Raw genomic sequence first — 23730 nt, 5'->3', positions numbered from 1 at the left:
ATGGCTAAATGCCAATTTTTTTTTTTTTTGCATTTTTGTAGCATAACTGGTCTAATGGTGATTTCATAAATTATATTTTCCTCTTGTAACAGTTTTTTTAGGCTCTTTTACCATAATGTTTATATATATTTTTTTTCACCACATACCATCATCATATGTTTCTGTTAAAGAGTTTTGTAACAAAAACTTAAACATAACAACCAACGACACACTACCTATCGCTACACCTAGTTTCTTTTAATTATGTTTGATCTTTCGTGGTAAAGCTAATATTATATATATATATATATATATATATATATATATATATATATATATATATATATATATCAAGGTTGTAAAAAATGCTCGACGTTAGCTAATCGGTGGACTGAGGTTAAGGGATTAATCAGTTAGGCGGAGATTAATCGGGGGATTAATCGGCGACCATTAATTGCTAACTCGTTAAATTTTCCAAAATTAAATATGACTAATATCATAACAAAGTTTGTAAATACCACTAATATCTTAATAAAATAGGTTAATATGATTAATACAATATTAATCATCACTCAAATGGTTTCTATTGAGATAGAACTTCTTCAAGGTGTTAAAATTCCATCGTTTTCTACTATTTCAGTCACTTTTTAGGCAGGGATTAATCGCTAGGCGCCCTCTAATCGGTCGGGTAGCGCCTAGGGATTAATCAGAGATTAATCGGGATTTTTACAACATTGATATGTATATATATATATATATATATATATATATATATATATATATATATATATATTTGTATTATATTATTGACAACCCGACATGATATTATAGCTGTGAATGCATATTTTTGTGTATTAAAATTTGATTTTTCTGTATTAAGCTGTTATTTTTGTGTTTTAAATTGTGAATTGAATGTATTAAGGTGTGGATTTTTTTGTTTAAGCTATGAATTGCTTATATTACGTTGTGCATTTTTTGTATTACACTGTGAATTGACTGTATTAAGATGTGAATTGACTGTATTCAGATGTGAATTTTCTGTTTAAAGTGTGAATTATCTATATTAAGTTGTGAATTTTTTGTTTTAAACTATGAGTTGACTGCATTAAGCTGTGAAATGACTAATATTAACCTGTGATTTTTTTATAAATTTTTTGATTGCATCAAGATGTGGATTTTCTATTTAAATTGTTAATTGTGTATATTAAGCTTTGAATTTTTTGTATTAAACTGTAAACTGAGTGTATTACAGTGTGAACTGACTAGTATTAAGTTGTGATTTTTTTTTATAAATTTTTTGTTTGCTTCTGAAATATAAGATTAAAGAAATATTATACAAAAATATGATTTTATCTAATTTTGAATAAAGTATATAAAATTTAAATTGTGAATATTTATGTAAATACATTTGCAAGAAAAACTACCATATAGATCTGAAAATATAAATGTAAGTTTTAAGTTTAGAATATGACCGTGAATGTATATTTTTTTTGCATTAAACTGTGAATTTGATATATTAAGCTGTAAATTTTGTATACTGAATTATGAATTAACTATATTAAAATGTGAAGTTTTTATGAATTTTGTGTTAAAATATAAATCATTTATGCATGAATTTTGTGAATATTCATATTTTTTGTGTTGTATAAATATATAGGAATGTATTAGTTTTCATAATTATTTTGCAATAAACCCTAAATAAGTGAATTAATTAGTTTATTAAATTGTGAATATAGTATTTAAGCTGTTAATCAATGATTTTATATACAAATCTGATTTGGAAGGAATGATGGTTACAATGGTGGCACATGTTGTTGGTGGTGACGTGTGGTAACAGTTGATGATGACGGTGGTATAGTTTGGGTTTGATTTCTATAAATATGTGAATTAGTGTATAATAAATTATGTTATGTTGTGAATTTTATGTAATAAATTAAAAGCGGATTGTAGTAAGTTGTATATTTTATATAAATTTTGTGTTAAAATATGAATGAATGTATGCATGAAAATATTAAATTGTGTATCAGTTAATTAATATGTTTATTAAACTATAAATATGATATTTTAAACTATGAATATGTCATATATGCAATGTATTTTTAAAAAAAAATATATTTTTTATTAAAATTTTGTATATTTTGATGCAAAAATAAAATAACTTTTCCAAATAAATGAGAACTATATTGTTTGTTCTATTAAATTGTGAATACGACTAGAAAATGCCATTGAATTTGATTTTAACTCATCGGCGGTTTGGGGACGGTTCGACGGTGGTCCAGCGGCTGTCCAACAACAAGTGACAACTAATTGTAAACTAGGAAATGAAAAAGTTTGTGTATTATAATATTAATGTCTGAATTGTCTAAAATGTTATTAATGAAAACATTTTAAAAAATGGTTCTTAGATTTCTTAACCTCTTTGGGTTCTCATATATATATATATATATTTATATATATATATATATATATATATATATATATATATATATATATATCTTTATTCCTTATTATGCAAATTTGGTCAAAGGCTGAATTTTAAGAGGTACAAACCATAATACAATAGGTACAATCAATTTATGCATATCAAAATAAATAAATTTTATCAGTCAAACAATTGAAAAAGTCAAAATCTAGAGTCCCTCAATTTCATCCTATTGAATTGGTCAATACCAATTGAATCGGTAAAACTGAAACAATATTCCCTGTTAATATAATATCTCGCTATCACCTCCTACCTCTATAATCCTCATTTTATCCTTCATCCTCACTTACACGTCACCCTCACTGCCATCAACGACGCACCACCGCTCCATCAACCCACTCTTCTTCTCCATCCTCGCTTGCATCCTCTCACTACATATTAGAGATGGCCATAAACCACAACAACCACCGCCAGCTACCACCTTCACCAGGCACCACCGTACCACCATCCATCGTTACCATCTTCCACCATCTCTGATATCAGTCACCACCTTCAATTTCCCTCAAGAAAACCTAAATATATCCAAGATTTGTGGCTTTCTTCTTGGTTTTTGTGATATAAAACCCTCATCTATGATCTGAGGATTACTAAGGTAACATCGATTAATATTTAAATTTAGTTTCTAAGTTCATAGATGAACTAATTATCCTTTTTACTGAACTCTTACAACTTGGATTCTTCTCCTTTCTTTTCTGTTGTTCATAGAGTGTGATGTCAAAACCCCAGCTCCTGGATCATAACTATTTGATGATTTCATTGACATTCCTAAACGGTAAATTATGGTGATGTTGGTGATTTAGGTGAGGATTGTAGTCCAGAAAAGCTTCAAGGCAACATTAGATGAACATGATATTCTAATTTCACCTGCACCATATAAAATCAGCAATTTTGCACATCATAAATTTTTATGTGAATTCTTCATTCTTTCTTGATGTCAAAGCAATCATCTTTATTAACAGGTGAAAAGAAAAATGATCCATTGGCAATGTATGCAGGGGATATCATGATTGTAAGTCTTTCTAAGCTTGTTTCTTAACTTCTAGCTTTTGTTCCTTTTGTGTTAGTATGGATGCAATAAGTTGTTTTTTCTTAATATTGTTTCTGGATTTTTGGTTTTCATTTGTGAAATTGTTGGTGAATGTTAACTTGGTTGCATTTCCTGTATTGGTTTTGCGATGTGGATTTGTACAAAATGCCATTCATGTTGGTGTTCAAATGATTGGAGTTGCCTTTGATGAGGTGAGAATAGTTTAATAACAATAATTTTCATATTCACATGTTACATGTCATGGGCCTAATAACAATAATTGGATTCGGTCATGTCTACAGGTATCTGAATTCATCTATTATTATTATATATCAATGTAGTATGTGGCCACTAGCCAAAGAAAATCCATCTTTTTTGGAAAGGGAACTTCCTTAACGAGGGTTTCCGGGCCAGCTTTCGCGCACCGACTAATCCCCCGCTGCAAACATGAGGCTTTGCCTCATGCCCTGGAGTCACTACAGGCGAACCTCCATGGCCACAAGGGCTAAGTGGTGCCAGGATTTGAACATGGGTCAATAGGTTATCCACCATATCTTCCATCTTATAACCTGAACATATGACAAACAATTTCATACAGGTACTTGTTGTTATTCTATTAGAATATGTTTATTTATGCTGCATACTTGCATTTATATATCTATGTTATATGCATTTCAATTGATAAAAGCTAACAAAAGTAGAACTTTTCTGGTAAAAGCATGGAGGCCTACTTGACACTACAATTGTTGTTGACATCATAACTTCCTTAAATGGTCAAGAAAATTGCACAAAGTTCAATACCTGATGCTAAATTAGCTTGATGATTGATGAATATGATCAATTTAAACTACTCAGAAGAACAAAGCAACAATAGATCTGATTATGCAACTTAATGTGAGAGACATTACCCGTTATGAACATAAACAATTTGGTCCTCGATGACAAAGGGAATGAAATCAGAACGCATTTCCTGCAATCAGTTGATATGGATTAATGCCTATAACTATTAGTCTATTCTATATCTTATCTACATATGTTAAAAACAAAATTTCCTTTGAACTACGATGAATACAAGAGAAAGAATTTTTACGGAATGATAAAAAAACACTGAAACACATTTGCGATTGATAAATATAAGAAATTATGCTTAACGAAGAGTTTACCCAGCCTCGATTACATGATTTGATCTTCTGAAAGAATCCACTGAGATCCGATGAAACATTCCGCTGTTGAGATATTTGAAAGACATCATCCCATGTGAAACTGATATCATTGCTAATATAGAACTACTAATATTTCTCGCTGAAGTGCTTGATGATACAGCGACAACAACAGAATTGCGATTAAGGATGAAAGATAGAGGTCTGATTGTGGATATGCTTCGACTCATAACAGAAAAATTACACCGGTTATAACATGAGAAAAATGGTGAAGAAAAGTTATTGACACCGTCAGAAGTAAGAAGATTGTGGTGGTGGTGGCCGCCGGCGACGGTGCAGAAGGCAACGGACATACTTTTTTCACCACCTACTCGACGGGAAAGCTGTAAAGTGTAATTGTGGATGAAAGGATTTATTTCCCCGGGTTTTGTGCATTATATTATAAGGTCCCACAAATTTTGATATTTATCAAAAGGGGCTATATCCAGGTCTATTAAATTTATAGGCCATAAAGAAAAAAGTATTTAATAATAATTTGTTTAAGGGTCAAAATCATTAAATAACAATCAAAATTTAAATTTTGTTCTATTTTTGTATTTGAAATTTCTTTTAAGATATAAAGTCATTAAACTGTAAATTTTATCTTATCCTTATGATGGCTGAATTTTAAGATATCTCATACCCCTACTATGAAGATGGAGAAAGCCCACTTATAAATTAAACTGAAATAAGTTTAGTTATAAATATCTATATTTATAAATATATATGACTAGATTTCTATTTCCTTACTGTTGAAGGGTCCGATGGTGTTTCAGGTAAGTTCTGTCCAAGGAGCCCTTAAGATCATAGAACTTGCAAGACTTGATTATTGTTTGAAAATGAAATCAATTATTAATCTTCTATTTTCTTTAGCGGGTCTTTTTTGAAATGTGATTTTCGGTACTTGATCACTGTTTTGTTTAACAAATCGCAATTAGGTAAGTTCACAATGCAACTGACAGGTTTTCTTCGAGGATTTCGGTAGGAATATATTGAGATTATAATATTCGGTTGGGTTTCAGAGTTGGAGGTTAATCTGCTTTGGGGTTTAATACCCTGAAATTCGGTTTCTAACTATTTTGTCTGCTATGTTCCACAATTCAAGAGTAAGTGGATTAAGGGGTGTGGCTATCTTTTTTTTATAACACTTCGAATGGAGGATGCGTTTTAATTGACAAAAATAAAATCAAATTGTTAAGTGGCCTTTATATATGAAGTTGTACCTTGTGTTGCTCTTATTTTAAAATGTATTGGGAATGAAGTCATAGAACTTGGGATTTAATAAGAGATTTTTTTGACGAATTTCAATAAAGGCTACAGTTGGCCTCTTTGGAGTAAAAGTCAGTGTTTTTGTGGAATTATAGTTTGTATTTGGTATACTACCATATATTATTTAAATTGTTTAAGAAAAATAAATCAAAGAATTGACGCATATTTTCATTTTGAAGTGTTTTAGTACATTTATCTTTTTTTTTAATACATTGCTTACTCATGGCATACCGTATTCATCACTTATATATATATATATATATATATATATATATATATATATATATATATATAGAGAGAGAGAGAGAGAGAGAGAGAGGTAAGTTCAATTGAGAAAATAAAAAAGGTTGAGAATGGGGGAATCATTCTCAGCCAATCATTTATCTAACATGTTCAAATTAAAAAAAAATGTGCGTGTCCATTTTCATTAAGGGTATCTTTGTAAATTAGCAACTTTTTTACATAGAACTTACCTGTTCGTTGTTATTAGTTTCCAATTTGATGATATCTTTAGCTCGTTTGAATCGGATATGAGGAATCCATTATCAAGATTATTTTCTTTATATAACTCGTTAGCAATTATACGTATTCATTCCATTAATCGTGAAGTTTCGCATCTGTGTTTCAGTTTTCTACTTCGTATTCAGTTTCCGATTTGATCAGGTATGCATATCGTTTGAATCGGATAGATCGGAGTTCATTATCAAGATTATTGCTTTTTATAATTTGTTTGGAATTACGCTTATTATCTTTGTTTTGGAGTTGTTTCATCGGAGTTCATTATCAAGATTATCAAGTTTCGAATATGTATTGGAGTTATTTCATCGAATTTTTGTTAAGTAGTTTGAGATATTTATTTCAAATCGGAGCTGATTTAATTTTTAATCGGATATATCGTTGTAGTTTTTACGCTCTGAACTGAGAGAGATTGCTTAATTACATCATCTGATCATATATGATTTAAGTTTCTTTCAGATATTTTGTACGTTGAGGTGAGATATATTCGAAATTAACCAGGTTTTCATCTTTACGACTTTTTTTGTGAGATATATTCGATATTAAGATTGTTTTTGTTTATTTATATAGATCATTTGGTGTATTATGTCGAATTCTAGTGTTATTGATGGTGATTTGTATTCTTCTATGAGTGAGAGTGAAGAAGAAGATGTTGAGAACTCATTTTTTGAAGGTATCAGTTATTGAATTATTTTGTTGTTTTTAATTTTGTTGATTATCATTTATTTACATATGAATATGTTAATATGAATAAATTGTTGTCTTATTCATATATAAATAAACTTGTGATAATTGTAATTTCGAATTTATTATTTTTTTCGTCTTATTCATATATGAATAAGTTATGTTTTATTTTATATATTTTGAATCCTCATGAATTTTATGTATTCATATATGAATGTTTTATTCATATATGAATGTTTTTTGTTTTATTTATATGAGTTTCATGTATTCATATATATTATTGTTTTATTCATGCATTATTATTTTAGGTGGTGAATATTCAAGTTCAGTACATGATGCGCAATATTGTGATGATATAATTGGAGAACATGTCTATAAGCCAGATGTACCTGTTCAACTTATTCCATTTAAGGGTTTAATCTTCAAATCATTAAAGTTGGCTATCAAAATGTATTCTAAGTATGCTGAAATTGGTGGTTTTGATGTTAGACTGAGCACACAGTCAAGGTTTGATAACAAGATTATAAAGAAGAAACATGTTATATGTAATCGTGGTGGTAAATAGAAAAAGAAATCTTATGACACATTAGGTACAAGTGGTGTTAGGAGGAAACGAAATTCAAATTCAAGAGCTATTGGTTGTCAAGCAACGATTATATTTGAATATGTGTATGGAACTCCAGATTATAATGTTTTTCAGTTTGATGAACTTCACAACCATCCACTTGAGAAGAGAAGCGATTTAAAAAAAGCGAGACAAATGTCATATTCAGAAAAAGAGTTTATTGTGCGTGCTTCCACATCAAAAATAGGTCCAACTATGGCTCATAAGTTGAGGGCAAGTCTGAGAGGTGGGTATGAGTTTGTAAAGCCCAAAGTAGTTGACTATAAAAATTTAAGGAGAGATATCAACAGGGTTATTGGTTATAAAGATGCCCAAATGATAGTAAACACAATGAATGACCATCGAGCTCACTATCCAAATTACTCATTTGAGTTTAATTGTCAAGATGATGTTTTGGACTGTATGTTTTGGGCTGATGAAATGGAGAAGGCATATTATGCTGAATTTGGTGATGTTATCTCGTTTGATGCGACTTTCCGAACAAACAAGTAAGTTATTTTATCTACTTTTGTTTATAGCTTATTCATATATGAATATTTTTATATTCACTTATTAATACATCAAAAATTGACTTTAATGAACATTTTTTTTGTGTGTTAGGTATCGAATGGTTTTTGTTCCGTTTACTGCTATTGACCATCATAAAAAATCGGTTACTGTTGGATCTGGGTTGCTAAGCAATGAAAGCATTGAGTCTTGCTCTTGGTTGCTTAAAGCATTTCTTAAACCTCATGGGAAAGAACCAACACTTGTTTTAACCGATCAAGATGCTGCAATAAAACTAGCTGTTGAGAATGTGTTTCATAATTCAAAGCACCGATTATGTATGTGGCATATAATGAAAAAGTTGAAAAAAAGGTATTATTTTAATATATTTCAAATATATTACTTATTAGTATATTAATTTATGAATATTGATTGTTATTTTACTTATTATTATTTATTCGTTTATGAATATTTTTGTTTTAATACAGATATCAGATGATTTATTTACGAACACAGACTTTAGAAAAAGGTTTTCGAAGCTTGTTTGGGACATTAATATGAAACCTGATGTTTTTGAGGTGAAGTGGGGTTTGCTTATGAAGGAATTCAATCTTGAAGACACAAGATGGTTTAAAGACATGTTTACAATACGTGATTCATGGATACGTGGATATTTTAGTGATATTCCAATGTGTGGTTTGATGAAGACTACATCGAGATCAGAGAGTATGAATTCATTCTTTAATACATACTCAGAAAGTGGGAACTTACTTTTGAATTTCATGATGAATTACGACACTGCCATTCAAAAGCAAAGGAATACTCAACGAGAGCTTGATAAGGCATCAAAGAAAGCATCATATAAAATGCAAACACCTCGAGAAATAGAACTGCAGGCATCAAAGGTTTATACAAGTACATTATTTTTTGAGGTGCAAAAAGAAATATATAAAGCATGTTTTTTCTGTACATACTCATATGTTGGTATTGAAGATGGTTGGGGAGTTTACATTGTGCAGCACAACAACAGTAAAAGTGAATTTAAAAATGAATTTAAGGTAATTTTACTAGTTTTTTATGAAAAATGTAATAATATTCATATATGAATATGAGAATATTCATATATGAATATGAGAATATTCATATATAAATATCAATATTCATATATGAATATCAATATTCATATATGAATATATGAATATATGAGTGTTGATATGAGTATTCTTATATGAATGTAAATGTGTAAATTTTGTTTTTGTATCAGGTTGAAATAAAAGCTGAAGAGAAAGAAATAAATTGCAGTTGTGAACATTTTAAGCGTATGGGTGTTTTATGCAGACATGCTTTTACAATAATGATGAGATGTGGTGTTAAAGAAATTCCTGAAAGGTACATTTTGAAAAGATGGAGAAAGGATGTGATATCAAGAAATTATCGTTTTAGTTCTGTTCAATCCGATTCAGGTGATTGTGAGAATGTAAAGCTAGTCAATGATTCATATTATAGTTTTGAATCATGTTTGGATATTGTAAGAGATGACAAAAAGAGATTGGCTTTGTTTGCTGAGAAACAACAAATGTTGTTGAAGGAATTTGAGAGTGATTATATTTCTCCTGGATTGAAAAGCAAGACAGATGGTGAAGTCGTATGCAAGCTTTTGGGTGTTACTATTCTTATTCCAGAAGATATTAATATTCATGTTCCTGAAGTTCAAAGCAATAAAGGTTCTGGAATCAAGAAAAGAAATTCCAAGTGCAGGTGAAGTAGCATATGAAAATTCTAAAAAAGAACATAGAATGTGTTCAGGATGTGGAAAACGAGTTCCACACAATTTACGTACTTGTCCAGAAAGAGTTGGAGCTGCTAAATCAGCAAAAGACAGTTAGGGATTTTTTAGTTTTTTTTTTATGTTTTTTGGTTTTATTCATTTATGAATATATGCAGATAAAAACAATAAACAATAATATTCATGTATGAATAATACACATTTATATTGATATGGTAAATTGATATGTTGATATTTGTTTTTTAAATTACCATAAAATAAGTTATATTGATATTGTAAATTATTCATAAATGAATACAAATATGTGAAATTTGTTATACTAATAAATAAGTAATATTCATATCTGAACTTTTTTATGTTAATATCTGAACTTTGTTATACTAACATATTACTTTGAACTTATTCATAAATGAATATATCATATTCGTATTCATTTATGAATAAATAAAAATAAACTTTGAAAATATTTGAATATAAAAAAATGACATAAATAAGCAAACTTGTTTCTACTAATAAGTTAGTTATATTCATATCTGAAAATTGTTATATTCATATATGAACTTTGTTATACTGACATATTACTCCTAATTTAATCATAAATGAATATATCATATTCGTATTCATTTATGAATAAACATAAATAAACTTTGAAAATATTTAAATATAAAAAACTTACAGAAATAAGCTAAGTTGTTTCTATTACATAATCATTCAACACAAGATAATAAAAGTTGTTCATAAGCATTTCACAAAATATTAAAACGAACATTTAACAAACCATCTAAAATTTGTTTCGCATAATCGTCTTACCTGTACTTCAAATCCATCAACACAAACTGTTCTATAGCATCACACCTCATCACAAGCAATCATCAATATTCTTTTAACCTTTTTTGAATTGTTTGCATAGCCTTGTATGCATGATCAGAACGCACTTTGAATTCAACTTTTTGATATTTTTCAGCAAGATCCAACACCTTAGCCTTCAACATGTTAATTTCAGAAGTTAGCATTATGTGTGCATACCTTTGCCTGAGCTTCTCTAAAGTAGTTTGTTGAATTGCACTTTCTTTATGAAGACCTGGTTTCCACTTTGAGAGTGGTTGTCCCATATAGGTCTCCATATGTCTCATTGCAAAGATTCCACAATCAACTTTGTTTTTAACTGTTCTCCATATTATTTCAAGTCGTTGGGGTTTGATACTTTCTTTTGAGATTGCATTTTCTCTTGGATGGTTTATTTCTTTAAAGTATCTCACAAACAAATTTTTCTGATCATTAAATAAAATAAAAGTTAGATATGTAATAAATTGGTTCTTTTATGTTGTTGTGAATTGGGTACATACCAAAGGTTTCAATAGTACTCCGTATTTCTCTTCATAATCCCCCTCAACTGCACTGTTGTCTAGAATTTCAATTGATGATTTCTTTAAGTTGAAGACAATCACAAAAATGTGAGCACTTTTAACAACTGGAAAGAATACATGTTTTTATGTATATAATGGTAAGTATTTTGTTGATAAAATATATATAAAAAAACAACTTTAATTAACATACCATGTCAATATCTTTTATGTTCAAGATTTTTTTGTACCCATTGGTACTGTCATGAAAGTTCTCCTTGAATTTTTCATACTTTATTTCATCGGACAATGTTGAAGTTAGATAAGCAGTCTGTAACCAATATAATCATATGTGAATTTCAGTTGAATATATATAATTATATTAAAGAATACATCATATTTTGTATAATCATATGTGAATTTCAGTTGTAAAAAAATATAATATTCATAAATGAATACATCATATTGGTGTATTCATTTATCAATAAGGAAGGAATTAAGGTTAGAATATAAACTTACAGAAACTCCAACTTTCAAGAAGAGTCTGTATGGTGAATTTCCAAAATCCCTTTCTAGTTCTTGGTGGTTAAGTAAATCAGACCAAATGTCTAAAACTTCTCCAAAAATATCTGTGTTTGCATATAGACTTTCCATAACTGCTCTTTCTGTTATCTGACCATATTTTGTCTAGACAACCACATCTCTGCAAATATATAATCAAAATGTCATAGATTATTATCTATATAATAATCATATATGAATGTATATAAAATAAAGTTACTTACGATGTATTGCCTTGTAAGCTGAACGACCATTCACAGACAATACTCTCCTGATGTGTCAGTTTGGGTTTTGTGTCTGTTATTCTGCATTTGAAAGGTGATTTGAAAGCATCAGCAAGCTTCTTCTCTCTTGGTTGATCCAGATCATGCTTTGATGGTCCTACTTCAGTAGGAACTGATACATAGATTGGATTTGGATTAAGAACATTTTTCTTTGCTAATCTGATAACAACCTTCTGATGGTCGTCTTTGATTTGTTTCTTTGTAAGTGGTTTTTTTGGTGAAGATTCATTAGATTTTTTACTTGAAGTTTGATCTGAATCTTGACTGAGACCTAGACTAAAGCTTGGATGAGTATCTGCATGCCACGAGATTTATCATATAAATAGTTGTAAGTTAATTATAATATTTGAGTTTATATTTTGAAATGTTTATCCAAATTGTTACCTCCTTTATTTCCTTTTGTCTTGTCAGCTTTTTCTCCTTTCTTGTTTTCATTTTCTGACTTTTTATTTCCTGAAACATAAAGAACTTTGATTAAGTAATTCATATGTGAATAAGTAATGTATTCATTTATGAATAAGTAATGCATATCATTATTTATGAATAATAAATATTAAAATTTTATTTTTTTGTATATTGCGTTATTTATTTGTGAATAATAAAACTTATTATATTCATTTATTAGTGATTCAACTATTTACCTTTATCTTCTGCATTTCCTTTCTCAGTTTCTGTATGTTTATCTTCACCTCCATCTTTCGTGTTCTTAGCTTCTGTTCCTCCTTTATTTCTATCTTCAGAGTTTTCCTTGACTGAAACATATACATCATATATGAATATTTTTTATTTTTTATTCATTTATATAGTGTATTATTCACTTATGAATAAACAATGTTATTAAAAAAATCAATATAAATATTGTAATATCTTTTAAATCATTCATTTACCTGTATCATCTCCCTTTGTTTTTTCAACTTTTGTTCCTTGTTCATGTACACCTTCTGATTTTTCCTTTTCTGCAACAGTATTAGTTTTACCTGTACTCATTGGTGACCCTGGTCAAAATTTAATAAACAAAATTGTTATTGTGTATTAATATTTTTATATATTTTTTTAAAATAAAAGTAAGACAAAATTTACCTATATCAATATTATCCAAAATAGTTTTCATTTTAGGGTGATTCCAGATTTCATCTTCTTGACTATTTAAACTTGAAATTCCAATTCCAAGGACATTGTCCACAATGTTGTCAACAACTTTATCCAACAAATTTTCATTTTCAGTTTGTTGAATAGTCTCTTCATGATTATTTGTTTCTTCATTATCATCAGCTTTTTTCTCTTCATCATTGTCATTTTGATTGTTCTTTCCATCTTTCTCTTTTACTTCAGTTTCACCTTCTTTTTGATTATTATCTCCATCATTCTTTATTCTTTCATTCTCTGCTTCATTTGAATCAAGTAAATAATCTTCTTCTGGTTGACTTCCATCATTATCATTGTCTTCTTCACCATTTCCCTCTTTATCTTCATTTTCTTTTTGATTATTTGTTTTTTGACCGATTATTGGTGTCAAATTGATTCCTTCAAATCCAGTTTGATTACTTGGAAATTCAAAAATAGTTGTGCCTTCTGTTTTTTCTTCACCAATTATATTTGTCATATTTTCTTCGAAAATCCTAAAACTTTCCTTTTCAGGGAACTTTGTTATCGCATCATTGAGCTCTGAATTCAGCTTTTCCTTCATCCTCTCGAAACTATTAAGCATTTTAGATATTTTTGATTCATATGCCTATGTAATAAAAAGAAGTATGATTAGAATTTAATGTAATCATATATTATTAACATGTTCAAACTAATTACCTCAACAGAATGATCTTCATCTTTATCAGAATCACTGTCTTCGAGATCTGTATCTCCTTCATCTTGTTCATTAACAAATTCTTCGTTTAATTCTCCAAGTCCAAATCTACCTTTTTCTTGTTCAAATGTCTCTCGATATCTAATCTTCTCTGAACTCCAATAACAAATTGTTGGACGTTTACGTGTTACTGTTAAAGCTTCTGAGTGGATGTTATCAGCATAGAACAACTGCACATAAATGATAACTAATTGATATTCATATATGAACAAGTAATATTATTTTTTACTTATTCATATATGAATAAGTAATGTAAAGCATTACATGTGAACAAATATATTTTTCTTATTCATATATGAATATTTGCTATTAGTTTATGAATAATCAATATTATTAAAAATTGAGTATAAACATTATAATAACTTACCACCAAGAAAGCTGAAGGTCCAACAAAGAAGCTGGTATCTAAGTATGGTATGTATGAGTTTTTTGTTCAGACAAGACAGTCCAAAACATAGTTGCACCAGTCTATGTTGCTGATATCTGTTTTTCTTGAAATATAACTCAAGGGCAACAGGTTGCATCTTCCCATTGATGTTGACTCGCAAAACGTGTTGACAAAAAGAACTAAGAAGTTCAATTTGAAATTGAAATCAGCTTGTGTGGTAGAAACAATAACATTTTTGATTGCACTCAGTCGGATGATTGAATCTTTTTTAAATTGTTGCTTCCATTCATCATAACTTGTATCATCCTTAGGCCATTGATCCAGTTGTGTAAGTTTGGTTCCACCAATTGGTATGCCCAACATGTCATGAACAGACTCTGCTGTTACTTTCAGTTCCTTTCCTTCAATATCTATCACCATTCTCTCAGAATCAAATTTTTGAAGAACATAAAATCCCAGCTTCAGTGGTATATCTGTGATTTTCATTTTTAACAAAGCTCCAAAACCCATAGATCTTACAGATTCTTTTTGTTCTTTGCTCATCCCAAGGATTATAGATAGCAATGCTTCTGGTGAACATCTGTTTTTCATTGAGTAAAATTCTTTTACCATTGGTTTTTTTTGTCTTTTTTGATTGGTGACTCCTTTTTTTTTTGCCTTCTTCGATGGATGACTACTTTCAAAATCAGAGTCTGAATCTTGTAGTTGTTGTTTTTCAGGAGTTTTCCTTTTTGATGGACTTTTTCTGCTTTGATGCTTTATTTTCTTTGGTACTTTTGTTTCTTTTTTATCTGGAAAATGAAAACATATAATATTTGAATAAGTTACTGATATATGAATATGATATATGCTCGTTGATTTATTAATATTTATTTATTACAAAAATATAACTAATATATACAATTTTATTCATATATGAATATATTAGATATGATAGGAATTTGTACCTTTCGCATTTTTCCTCTTCAAATCTGTTTCTATCATAGTTGTGGGGTCTTTATCAGAAATACAAATCTTCTTACCTTCATGAAAGAGTGAGTAGAAGATAAATAATTTTGAAATACATTTTACAAAGAAAATATATTATATTCATAAACGAATATAGAATATTCATTTATAAGATATGATATGTATTTTATACCTTTTTGATTTTTCTGCATTGATCTTGTTTCTCTCATTGTTGGTGAATCTTTATCGGAAATGTTAATGTTTTTACCTTCATTCAATAGTAAGTAGAAGATAAATGAGTTTGATATTCACGAATGAATATTTGAATAAAACATATGTATTCATATTTTTTTATTCACATATGAATATGTTTTGTTATATTCATATGTGAATAGAACATATATAAGTCATTCTTGTTGTATTCACATTTGAATAATGTATGTATGGCAGCAAGTTATGTTCTATTCATATATGAATATAACATACATATTCACGAATGAATATTTGAATAAAACATATGTATTCATATTTTTTTATTCTCATATGAATATGTTTTGTTATATTCACATTTGAATAATGTATGTATGGCAGCAAGTTATGTTCTATTCATATGTGAATATAACATACATATTCACGAATGAATATTTGAATAAAACATATGTATTCATACTTTTTTATTCTCATATGAATATGTTTTGTTATATTCATATGTGAATAGAACATATATAAGTCATTCTTGTTGTATTCACATTTGAATAATGTATGTATGGCAGCAAGTTATGTTCTATTCATATGTGAATATAACATACATATTCACGAATGAATATTTGAATAAAACATATGTATTCATATTTTTTTATTCTCATATGAATATGTTTTGTTATATTCATATGTGAATAGAACATATATAAGTCATTCTTGTTGTATTCACATTTGAATAATGTATGTATGGCAGCAAGTTATGTTCTATTCATATGTGAATATAACATACATATTCACGAATGAATATTTGAATAAAACATATGTATTCATATTTTTTTATTCTCATATGAATATGTTTTGTTATATTCACATTTGAATAATGTATGTACGGCAGCAAGTTATGTTCTATTCATATGTGAATATAACATACATATTCACGAATGAATATTTGAATAAAACATATGTATTCATATTTTTTTATTCTCATATGAATATGTTTTGTTATATTCATATGTGAATAGAACATATATAAGTCATTCTTGTTGTATTCACATTTGAATAATGTATGTATGGCAACAAGTTATGTTCTATTCATATGTGAATATAACATACATATTCACGAATGAATATTTGAATAAAACATATGTATTCATATTTTTTTATTCTCATATGAATATGTTTTGTTATATTCACATTTGAATAATGTATGTATGGCAGCAAGTTATGTTCTATTCATATGTGAATATAACATACATATTCACGAATGAATATTTGAATAAAACATATGTATTCATACTTTTTTATTCTCATATGAATATGTTTTGTTATATTCATATGTGAATAGAACATATATAAGTCATTCTTGTTGTATTCACATTTGAATAATGTATGTATGGCAGCAAGTTATGTTCTATTCATATGTGAATATAACATACATATTCACGAATGAATATTTGAATAAAACATATGTATTCATATTTTTTTATTCTCATATGAATATGTTTTGTTATATTCATATGTGAATAGAACATATATAAGTCATTCTTGTTGTATTCACATTTGAATAATGTATGTATGGCAGCAAGTTATGTTCTATTCATATGTGAATATAACATACATATTCACGAATGAATATTTGAATAAAACATATGTATTCATATTTTTTTATTCTCATATGAATATGTTTTGTTATATTCATATGTGAATAGAACATATATAAGTCATTCTTGTTGTATTCACATTTGAATAATGTATGTATGGCAACAAATTATGTTCTATTCATATGTGAATATAACATACATATTCACGAATGAATATTTGAATAAAACATATGTATTCATATTTTTTTATTCTCATATGAATATGTTTTGTTATATTCACATTTGAATAATGTATGTATGGCAGCAAGTTATGTTCTATTCATATGTGAATATAACATACATATTCACGAATGAATATTTGAATAAAACATACGTATTCATATTTTTTTATTCTCATATGAATATGTTTTGTTATATTTATATGTGAATAGAACATATATAAGTCATTCTTGTTGTATTCTTATTTGAATAATGTATGTATGGCAGCAAGTTATGTTCTATTCATATGTGAATATAACATACATATTCACGAATGAATATTTGAATAAAACATATGTATTCATATTTTTTTATTCTCATATGAATATGTTTTGTTATATTCATATGTGAATAGAACATATATAAGTCATTCTTGTTGTATTCACATTTGAATAATGTATGTATGGCAGCAAGTTATGTTCTATTCATATGTGAATATAACATACATATTCACGAATGAATATTTGAATAAAACATATGTATTCATATTTTTTTATTCTCATATGAATATGTTTTGTTATATTCACATTTGAATAATGTATGTATGGCAGCAAGTTATGTTCTATTCATATGTGAATATAACATAAATATTCACGAATGAATATTTGAATAAAACATATGTATTAATATTTTTTTATTCTCATATGAATATGTTTTGTTATATTCATATGTGAATAGAACATACATAAGTCATTCTTGTTGTATTCACATTTGAATAATGTATGTATGGCAGCAAGTTATGTTCTATTAATATGTGAATATAGCATACATATTCACGAATGAATATTTGAATAAAACATATGTATTCATATTTTTTTATTCTCATATGAATATGTTTTGTTATATTCACATTTGAATAATGTATGTATGGCAGCAAGTTATATTCTATTCATATGTGAATATAACATACATATTCACGAATGAATATTTGAATAAAACATATGTATTCATATTTTTTTATTCTCATATGAATATGTTTTGTTATATTCATATGTGAATAGAACATATATAAGTCATTCTTGTTGTATTCACATTTGAATAATGTATGTATGGCAGCAAGTTATGTTCTATTCATATGTGAATATAACATACATATTCACGAATGAATATTTGAATAAAACATATGTATTCATATTTTTTTATTCTCATATGAATATGTTTTGTTATATTCATATGTGAATAGAACATATATAAGTCATTCTTGTTGTATTCACATTTGAATAATGTATGTATGGCAACAAATTATGTTCTATTCATATGTGAATATAACATACATATTCACGAATGAATATTTGAATAAAACATATGTATTCATATTTTTTTATTCTCATATGAATATGTTTTGTTATATTCACATTTGAATAATGTATGTATGGCAGCAAGTTATGTTCTATTCATATGTGAATATAACATACATATTCACGAATGAATATTTGAATAAAACATACGTATTCATATTTTTTTATTCTCATATGAATATGTTTTGTTATATTTATATGTGAATAGAACATATATAAGTCATTCTTGTTGTATTCTTATTTGAATAATGTATGTATGGCAGCAAGTTATGTTCTATTCATATGTGAATATAACATACATATTCACGAATGAATATTTGAATAAAACATATGTATTCATATTTTTTTATTCTCATATGAATATGTTTTGTTATATTCATATGTGAATAGAACATATATAAGTCATTCTTGTTGTATTCACATTTGAATAATGTATGTATGGCAGCAAGTTATGTTCTATTCATATGTGAATATAACATACATATTCACGAATGAATATTTGAATAAAACATATGTATTCATATTTTTTTATTCTCATATGAATATGTTTTGTTATATTCACATTTGAATAATGTATGTATGGCAGCAAGTTATGTTCTATTCATATGTGAATATAACATAAATATTCACGAATGAATATTTGAATAAAACATATGTATTCATATTTTTTTATTCTCATATGAATATGTTTTGTTATATTCATATGTGAATAGAACATACATAAGTCATTCTTGTTGTATTCACATTTGAATAATGTATGTATGGCAGCAAGTTATGTTCTATTAATATGTGAATATAACATACATATTCACGAATGAATATTTGAATAAAACATATGTATTCATATTTTTTTATTCTCATATGAATATGTTTTGTTATATTCACATTTGAATAATGTATGTATGGCAGCAAGTTATATTCTATTCATATGTGAATATAACATACATATTCACGAATGAATATTTGAATAAAACATATGTATTCATATTTTTTTATTCTCATATGAATATGTTTTGTTATATTCATATGTGAATAGAACATATATAAGTCATTCTTGTTGTATTCACATTTGAATAATGTATGTATGGCAGCAAGTTATGTTCTATTCATATGTGAATATAACATACATATTCACGAATGAATATTTGAATAAAACATATGTATTCATATTTTTTTATTCTCATATGAATATGTTTTGTTATATTCATATGTGAATAGAACATATATAAGTCATTCTTGTTGTATTCACATTTGAATAATGTATGTATGGCAACAAATTATGTTCTATTCATATGTGAATATAACATACATATTCACGAATGAATATTTGAATAAAACATATGTATTCATATTTTTTTATTCTCATATGAATATGTTTTGTTATATTCACATTTGAATAATGTATGTATGGCAGCAAGTTATGTTCTATTCATATGTGAATATAACATACATATTCACGAATGAATATTTGAATAAAACATACGTATTCATATTTTTTTATTCTCATATGAATATGTTTTGTTATATTTATATGTGAATAGAACATATATAAGTCATTCTTGTTGTATTCTTATTTGAATAATATATGTATGGCAGCAAGTTATGTTCTATTCATATGTGAATATAACATACATATTCACGAATGAATATTTGAATAAAACATATGTATTCATATTGTTTTATTCTCATATGAATATGTTTTGTTATATTCATATGTGAATAGAACATATATAAGTCATTCTTGTTGTATTCACATTTGAATAATGTATGTATGGCAGCAAGTTATGTTCTATTCATATGTGAATATAACATACATATTCACGAATGAATATTTGAATAAAACATATGTATTCATATTTTTTTATTCTCATATGAATATGTTTTGTTATATTCACATTTGAATAATGTATGTATGGCAGCAAGTTATGTTCTATTCATATGTGAATATAACATACATATTCACGAATGAATATTTGAATAAAACATATGTATTCATATTTTTTTATTCTCATATGAATATGTTTTGTTATATTCATATGTGAATAGAACATATATAAGTCAATCTTGTTGTATTCACATTTGAATAATGTATGTATGGCAGCAAGTTATGTTCTATTCATATGTTAATATAACATACATATTCACGAATAAATATTTGAATAAAACATATGTATTCATATTTTTTTATTCTCATATGAATATGTTTTGTTATATTCACATTTGAATAATGTATGTATGGCAGCAAGTTATGTTCTATTCATATGTGAATATAACATAAATATTCACGAATGAATATTTGAATAAAACATATGTATTCATATTTTTTTATTCTCATATGAATATGTTTTGTTATATTCATATGTGAATAGAACATACATAAGTCATTCTTGTTGTATTCACATTTGAATAATGTATGTATGGCAGCAAGTTATGTTCTATTCATATGTGAATATAACATACATATTCACGAATGAATATTTGAATAAAACATATGTATTCATATTTTTTTATTCTCATATGCATATGTTTTGTTATATTCACATTTGAATAATGTATGTATGGCAGCAAGTTATGTTCTATTCATATGTGAATATAACATACATATTCACGAATGAATATTTGAATAAAACATATGTATTCATATTTTTTTTATTCTCATATGAATATGTTTTGTTATATTCATATGTGAATAGAACATATATAAGTCATTCTTGTTGTATTCACATTTGAATAATGTATGTATGGCAGCAAGTTATGTTCTATTCATATATGAATATAACATAGATATTCACGAATGAATATTTGAATAAAACATATGTATTCATATTTTTTTTATTCTCATATGAATATGTTTTGTTATATTCATATGTGAATAGAACATATACAAGTCATTCTTGTTGTATTCACATTTGAATAATGTATGTATGACAACAAGTTATGTTCTATTCATATATGAATATAGCATACATATTCACATTTGAATATTAGTTTTGCTTGTGTTCAGAAGTAAACAAAACATATTTTATTTACCTTTTTGATTTGTTCTTGTTTTTTGTTTATATGTATTCTTCACTGTTGGTGTTGTTTCTGTAAGGGTAAGTAGTTAATATTAAGAAAACATAAGCGAAATGTGAAGTAACGTTTGTATTTTGACAGAATAGTTTTGAATAAAGATGAAAAATGAAGAGATGATGTAAAATCATTTATATATCAACTAATAATGGATGATTCTTACAAAAATTTCAAGTAAATAAAGTAATAACGAAGGAGGGTTACGAGAATGAACGAGTATCATAAAAAATTGAAGTAAACAACCTTTTTTGAAGAATGAACAGTGTGAAAACAATGTTTTTAGTTCTAAATCAACTAATGATTATCGAAGATTACGAGAAATTTCAAGTAATCAAGTGATAATTTTAGAAATGATTTGAAATCGTTGGAAGACATTTTTCTTCGTTTATGTTATTTGATGCTTCTGCACATGGTTTTCTTCTTATCGATTCTTCTGCAAATGGTTTTCGTGTTATGGTGTATCGAAGAGGGAAATGGTGCTTTTCTGTCGAGATTTGATGTGTTATCAAATTACTCAAGTGCCCTGACGGTTTAATGTTTTTGGATTATTTACAAATTTGCCACCGCTCATTAATGTATTTGGATTATTTACAAGTTTGCCACCGTGCGTTTTTTAAGCTCATTAAATGATTGGCTGAGAATGGTTCCCCCATTCTCAACCTTTTTTTTTTCTCAATTGAACCCTCCTCTCTCTCTCTCTCTCTATATATATATATATATATATATATATATATATATATATATATATATATATATATATATAGGGAAACGTTTAGTAGAGAACCATAATTATTGGTTCTTTAAGGAACCAAATCTTTTTTTCAATTTGTAGAGCTTATTTTTTATCGAAAAAAAAATCTAAAAAAATCTAAATTCATATATTAACATTGTGAATGTGAAAAATATTTTTCGGATTCACCGTGTGAATCCGGATTCACATTGTGAATTTTCAAAGATTCACATTGTGAATTTGACGTAAAAAAAAATTCGAATTTGATATCATTGGAAAAAGGATAAAAAGTTATAAATTTCTGTATTTTTAGTTTTTTTTTTTTTTTGATAAAAAATAAGTTCTAAAAGTTGAAAAAAAGATTGGTTCCTTGGTGCCTTGGTTAATTATGGTTCTCTATTGAACCTCACCCTATATATATATATATATATATATATATATATATATATATATATATATATATATATATTGTGATGTAGGTTAGAAACTAATTGCTAAAAGAAAACTATCTTTGTATTCATTGTAATATGATATTCTTTCGAAAAAGAACTATTTTTTTTTAAAGGAAACTATCTTTTAAAATGAAACGATTAGTTGGTTGCTAAAAAAGGCAACTAATATCCGGAACAAAAACATTCGATAAAAGTAAACTATTCGTTGTCTGTTGTTTAGCTTCTGTAAACTATTTGTATAAAATAACTAATCGTCTTTACAAATTAATTTCTGAATAAAATATTTGCACCCAGCGCTTGGCGCGGGTAAACGGGTAGTGTATATATATATATATATATATATATATATATATATATATATATATATATATATATATATATATATATATATATATATATATATATATACGTAAGTTCAATTGAGAAAATAAAAAAGGTTAAGAATTGAAGAATTATTCTCATCCAATCATTTATTTTTGCCACAAAACTCTCCATTGTACCGGCGAAAATTGAAAAGAAATGCACGTGTGTTTATAAACAAAATATGTTTCCTTAAACTATGCTTATCATTACCTTAATAGTTATTAGAAAAAATAAATTTTTTATTCATATTTTTTTTCTCTTTAAATAGACATCCATATTGACATAGTTTTAAGATAAAATAATTTTTTTTGATGGTT

The 23730-nt window shown here is 26.9% G+C and overlaps 1 protein-coding gene across 1 annotated transcript; it reads left to right on the top strand.

The window, feature by feature from the left end:
- Positions 1 to 7057: 7057 nt before the first annotated feature.
- On the top strand, positions 7058 to 10029 carry LOC145157458 (protein FAR1-RELATED SEQUENCE 5-like). The gene is made up of 7 exons (XM_079076495.1): positions 7058 to 7145; positions 7465 to 7640; positions 7722 to 8269; positions 8382 to 8577; positions 8756 to 9182; positions 9261 to 9325; positions 9532 to 10029. The coding sequence occupies exons 1-7, from the start codon at positions 7058 to 7060 to the stop codon at positions 10027 to 10029; spliced, it is 1998 nt and encodes a 665-aa protein (XP_078932621.1).
- The last annotated feature ends 13701 nt before the right edge of the window (positions 10030 to 23730 follow it).

The sequence above is a fragment of the Lactuca virosa genome, chromosome 2 (genome assembly GCF_052849685.1).
Source record: "Lactuca virosa cultivar CGN04683 chromosome 2, Lactuca_virosa_CGN04683_v6, whole genome shotgun sequence".
NCBI lineage: Eukaryota > Viridiplantae > Streptophyta > Magnoliopsida > Asterales > Asteraceae > Lactuca > Lactuca virosa.
The sequence above is the reverse complement of the archived record's forward strand: the minus strand, read 5'-3'. Positions and strand labels throughout refer to the sequence as shown.

What these genes read in the sequence shown, in the direction of transcription:
- LOC145157458 (XM_079076495.1), top strand. Translation starts at nt 7,058, where the DNA reads ATGTCGAATTCTAGTGTTATTGATGGTGATTTGTATTCTTCTATGAGT. An exon ending in GCGACTTTCCGAACAAACAA is followed by an intron (nt 8,270 to 8,381) that starts GTAAGTTATTTT and finishes TTTGTGTGTTAG; the next exon opens with GTATCGAATGGTTTTTGTTC. An exon ending in AATTTAAAAATGAATTTAAG is followed by an intron (nt 9,326 to 9,531) that starts GTAATTTTACTA and finishes TTTTTGTATCAG; the next exon opens with GTTGAAATAAAAGCTGAAGA.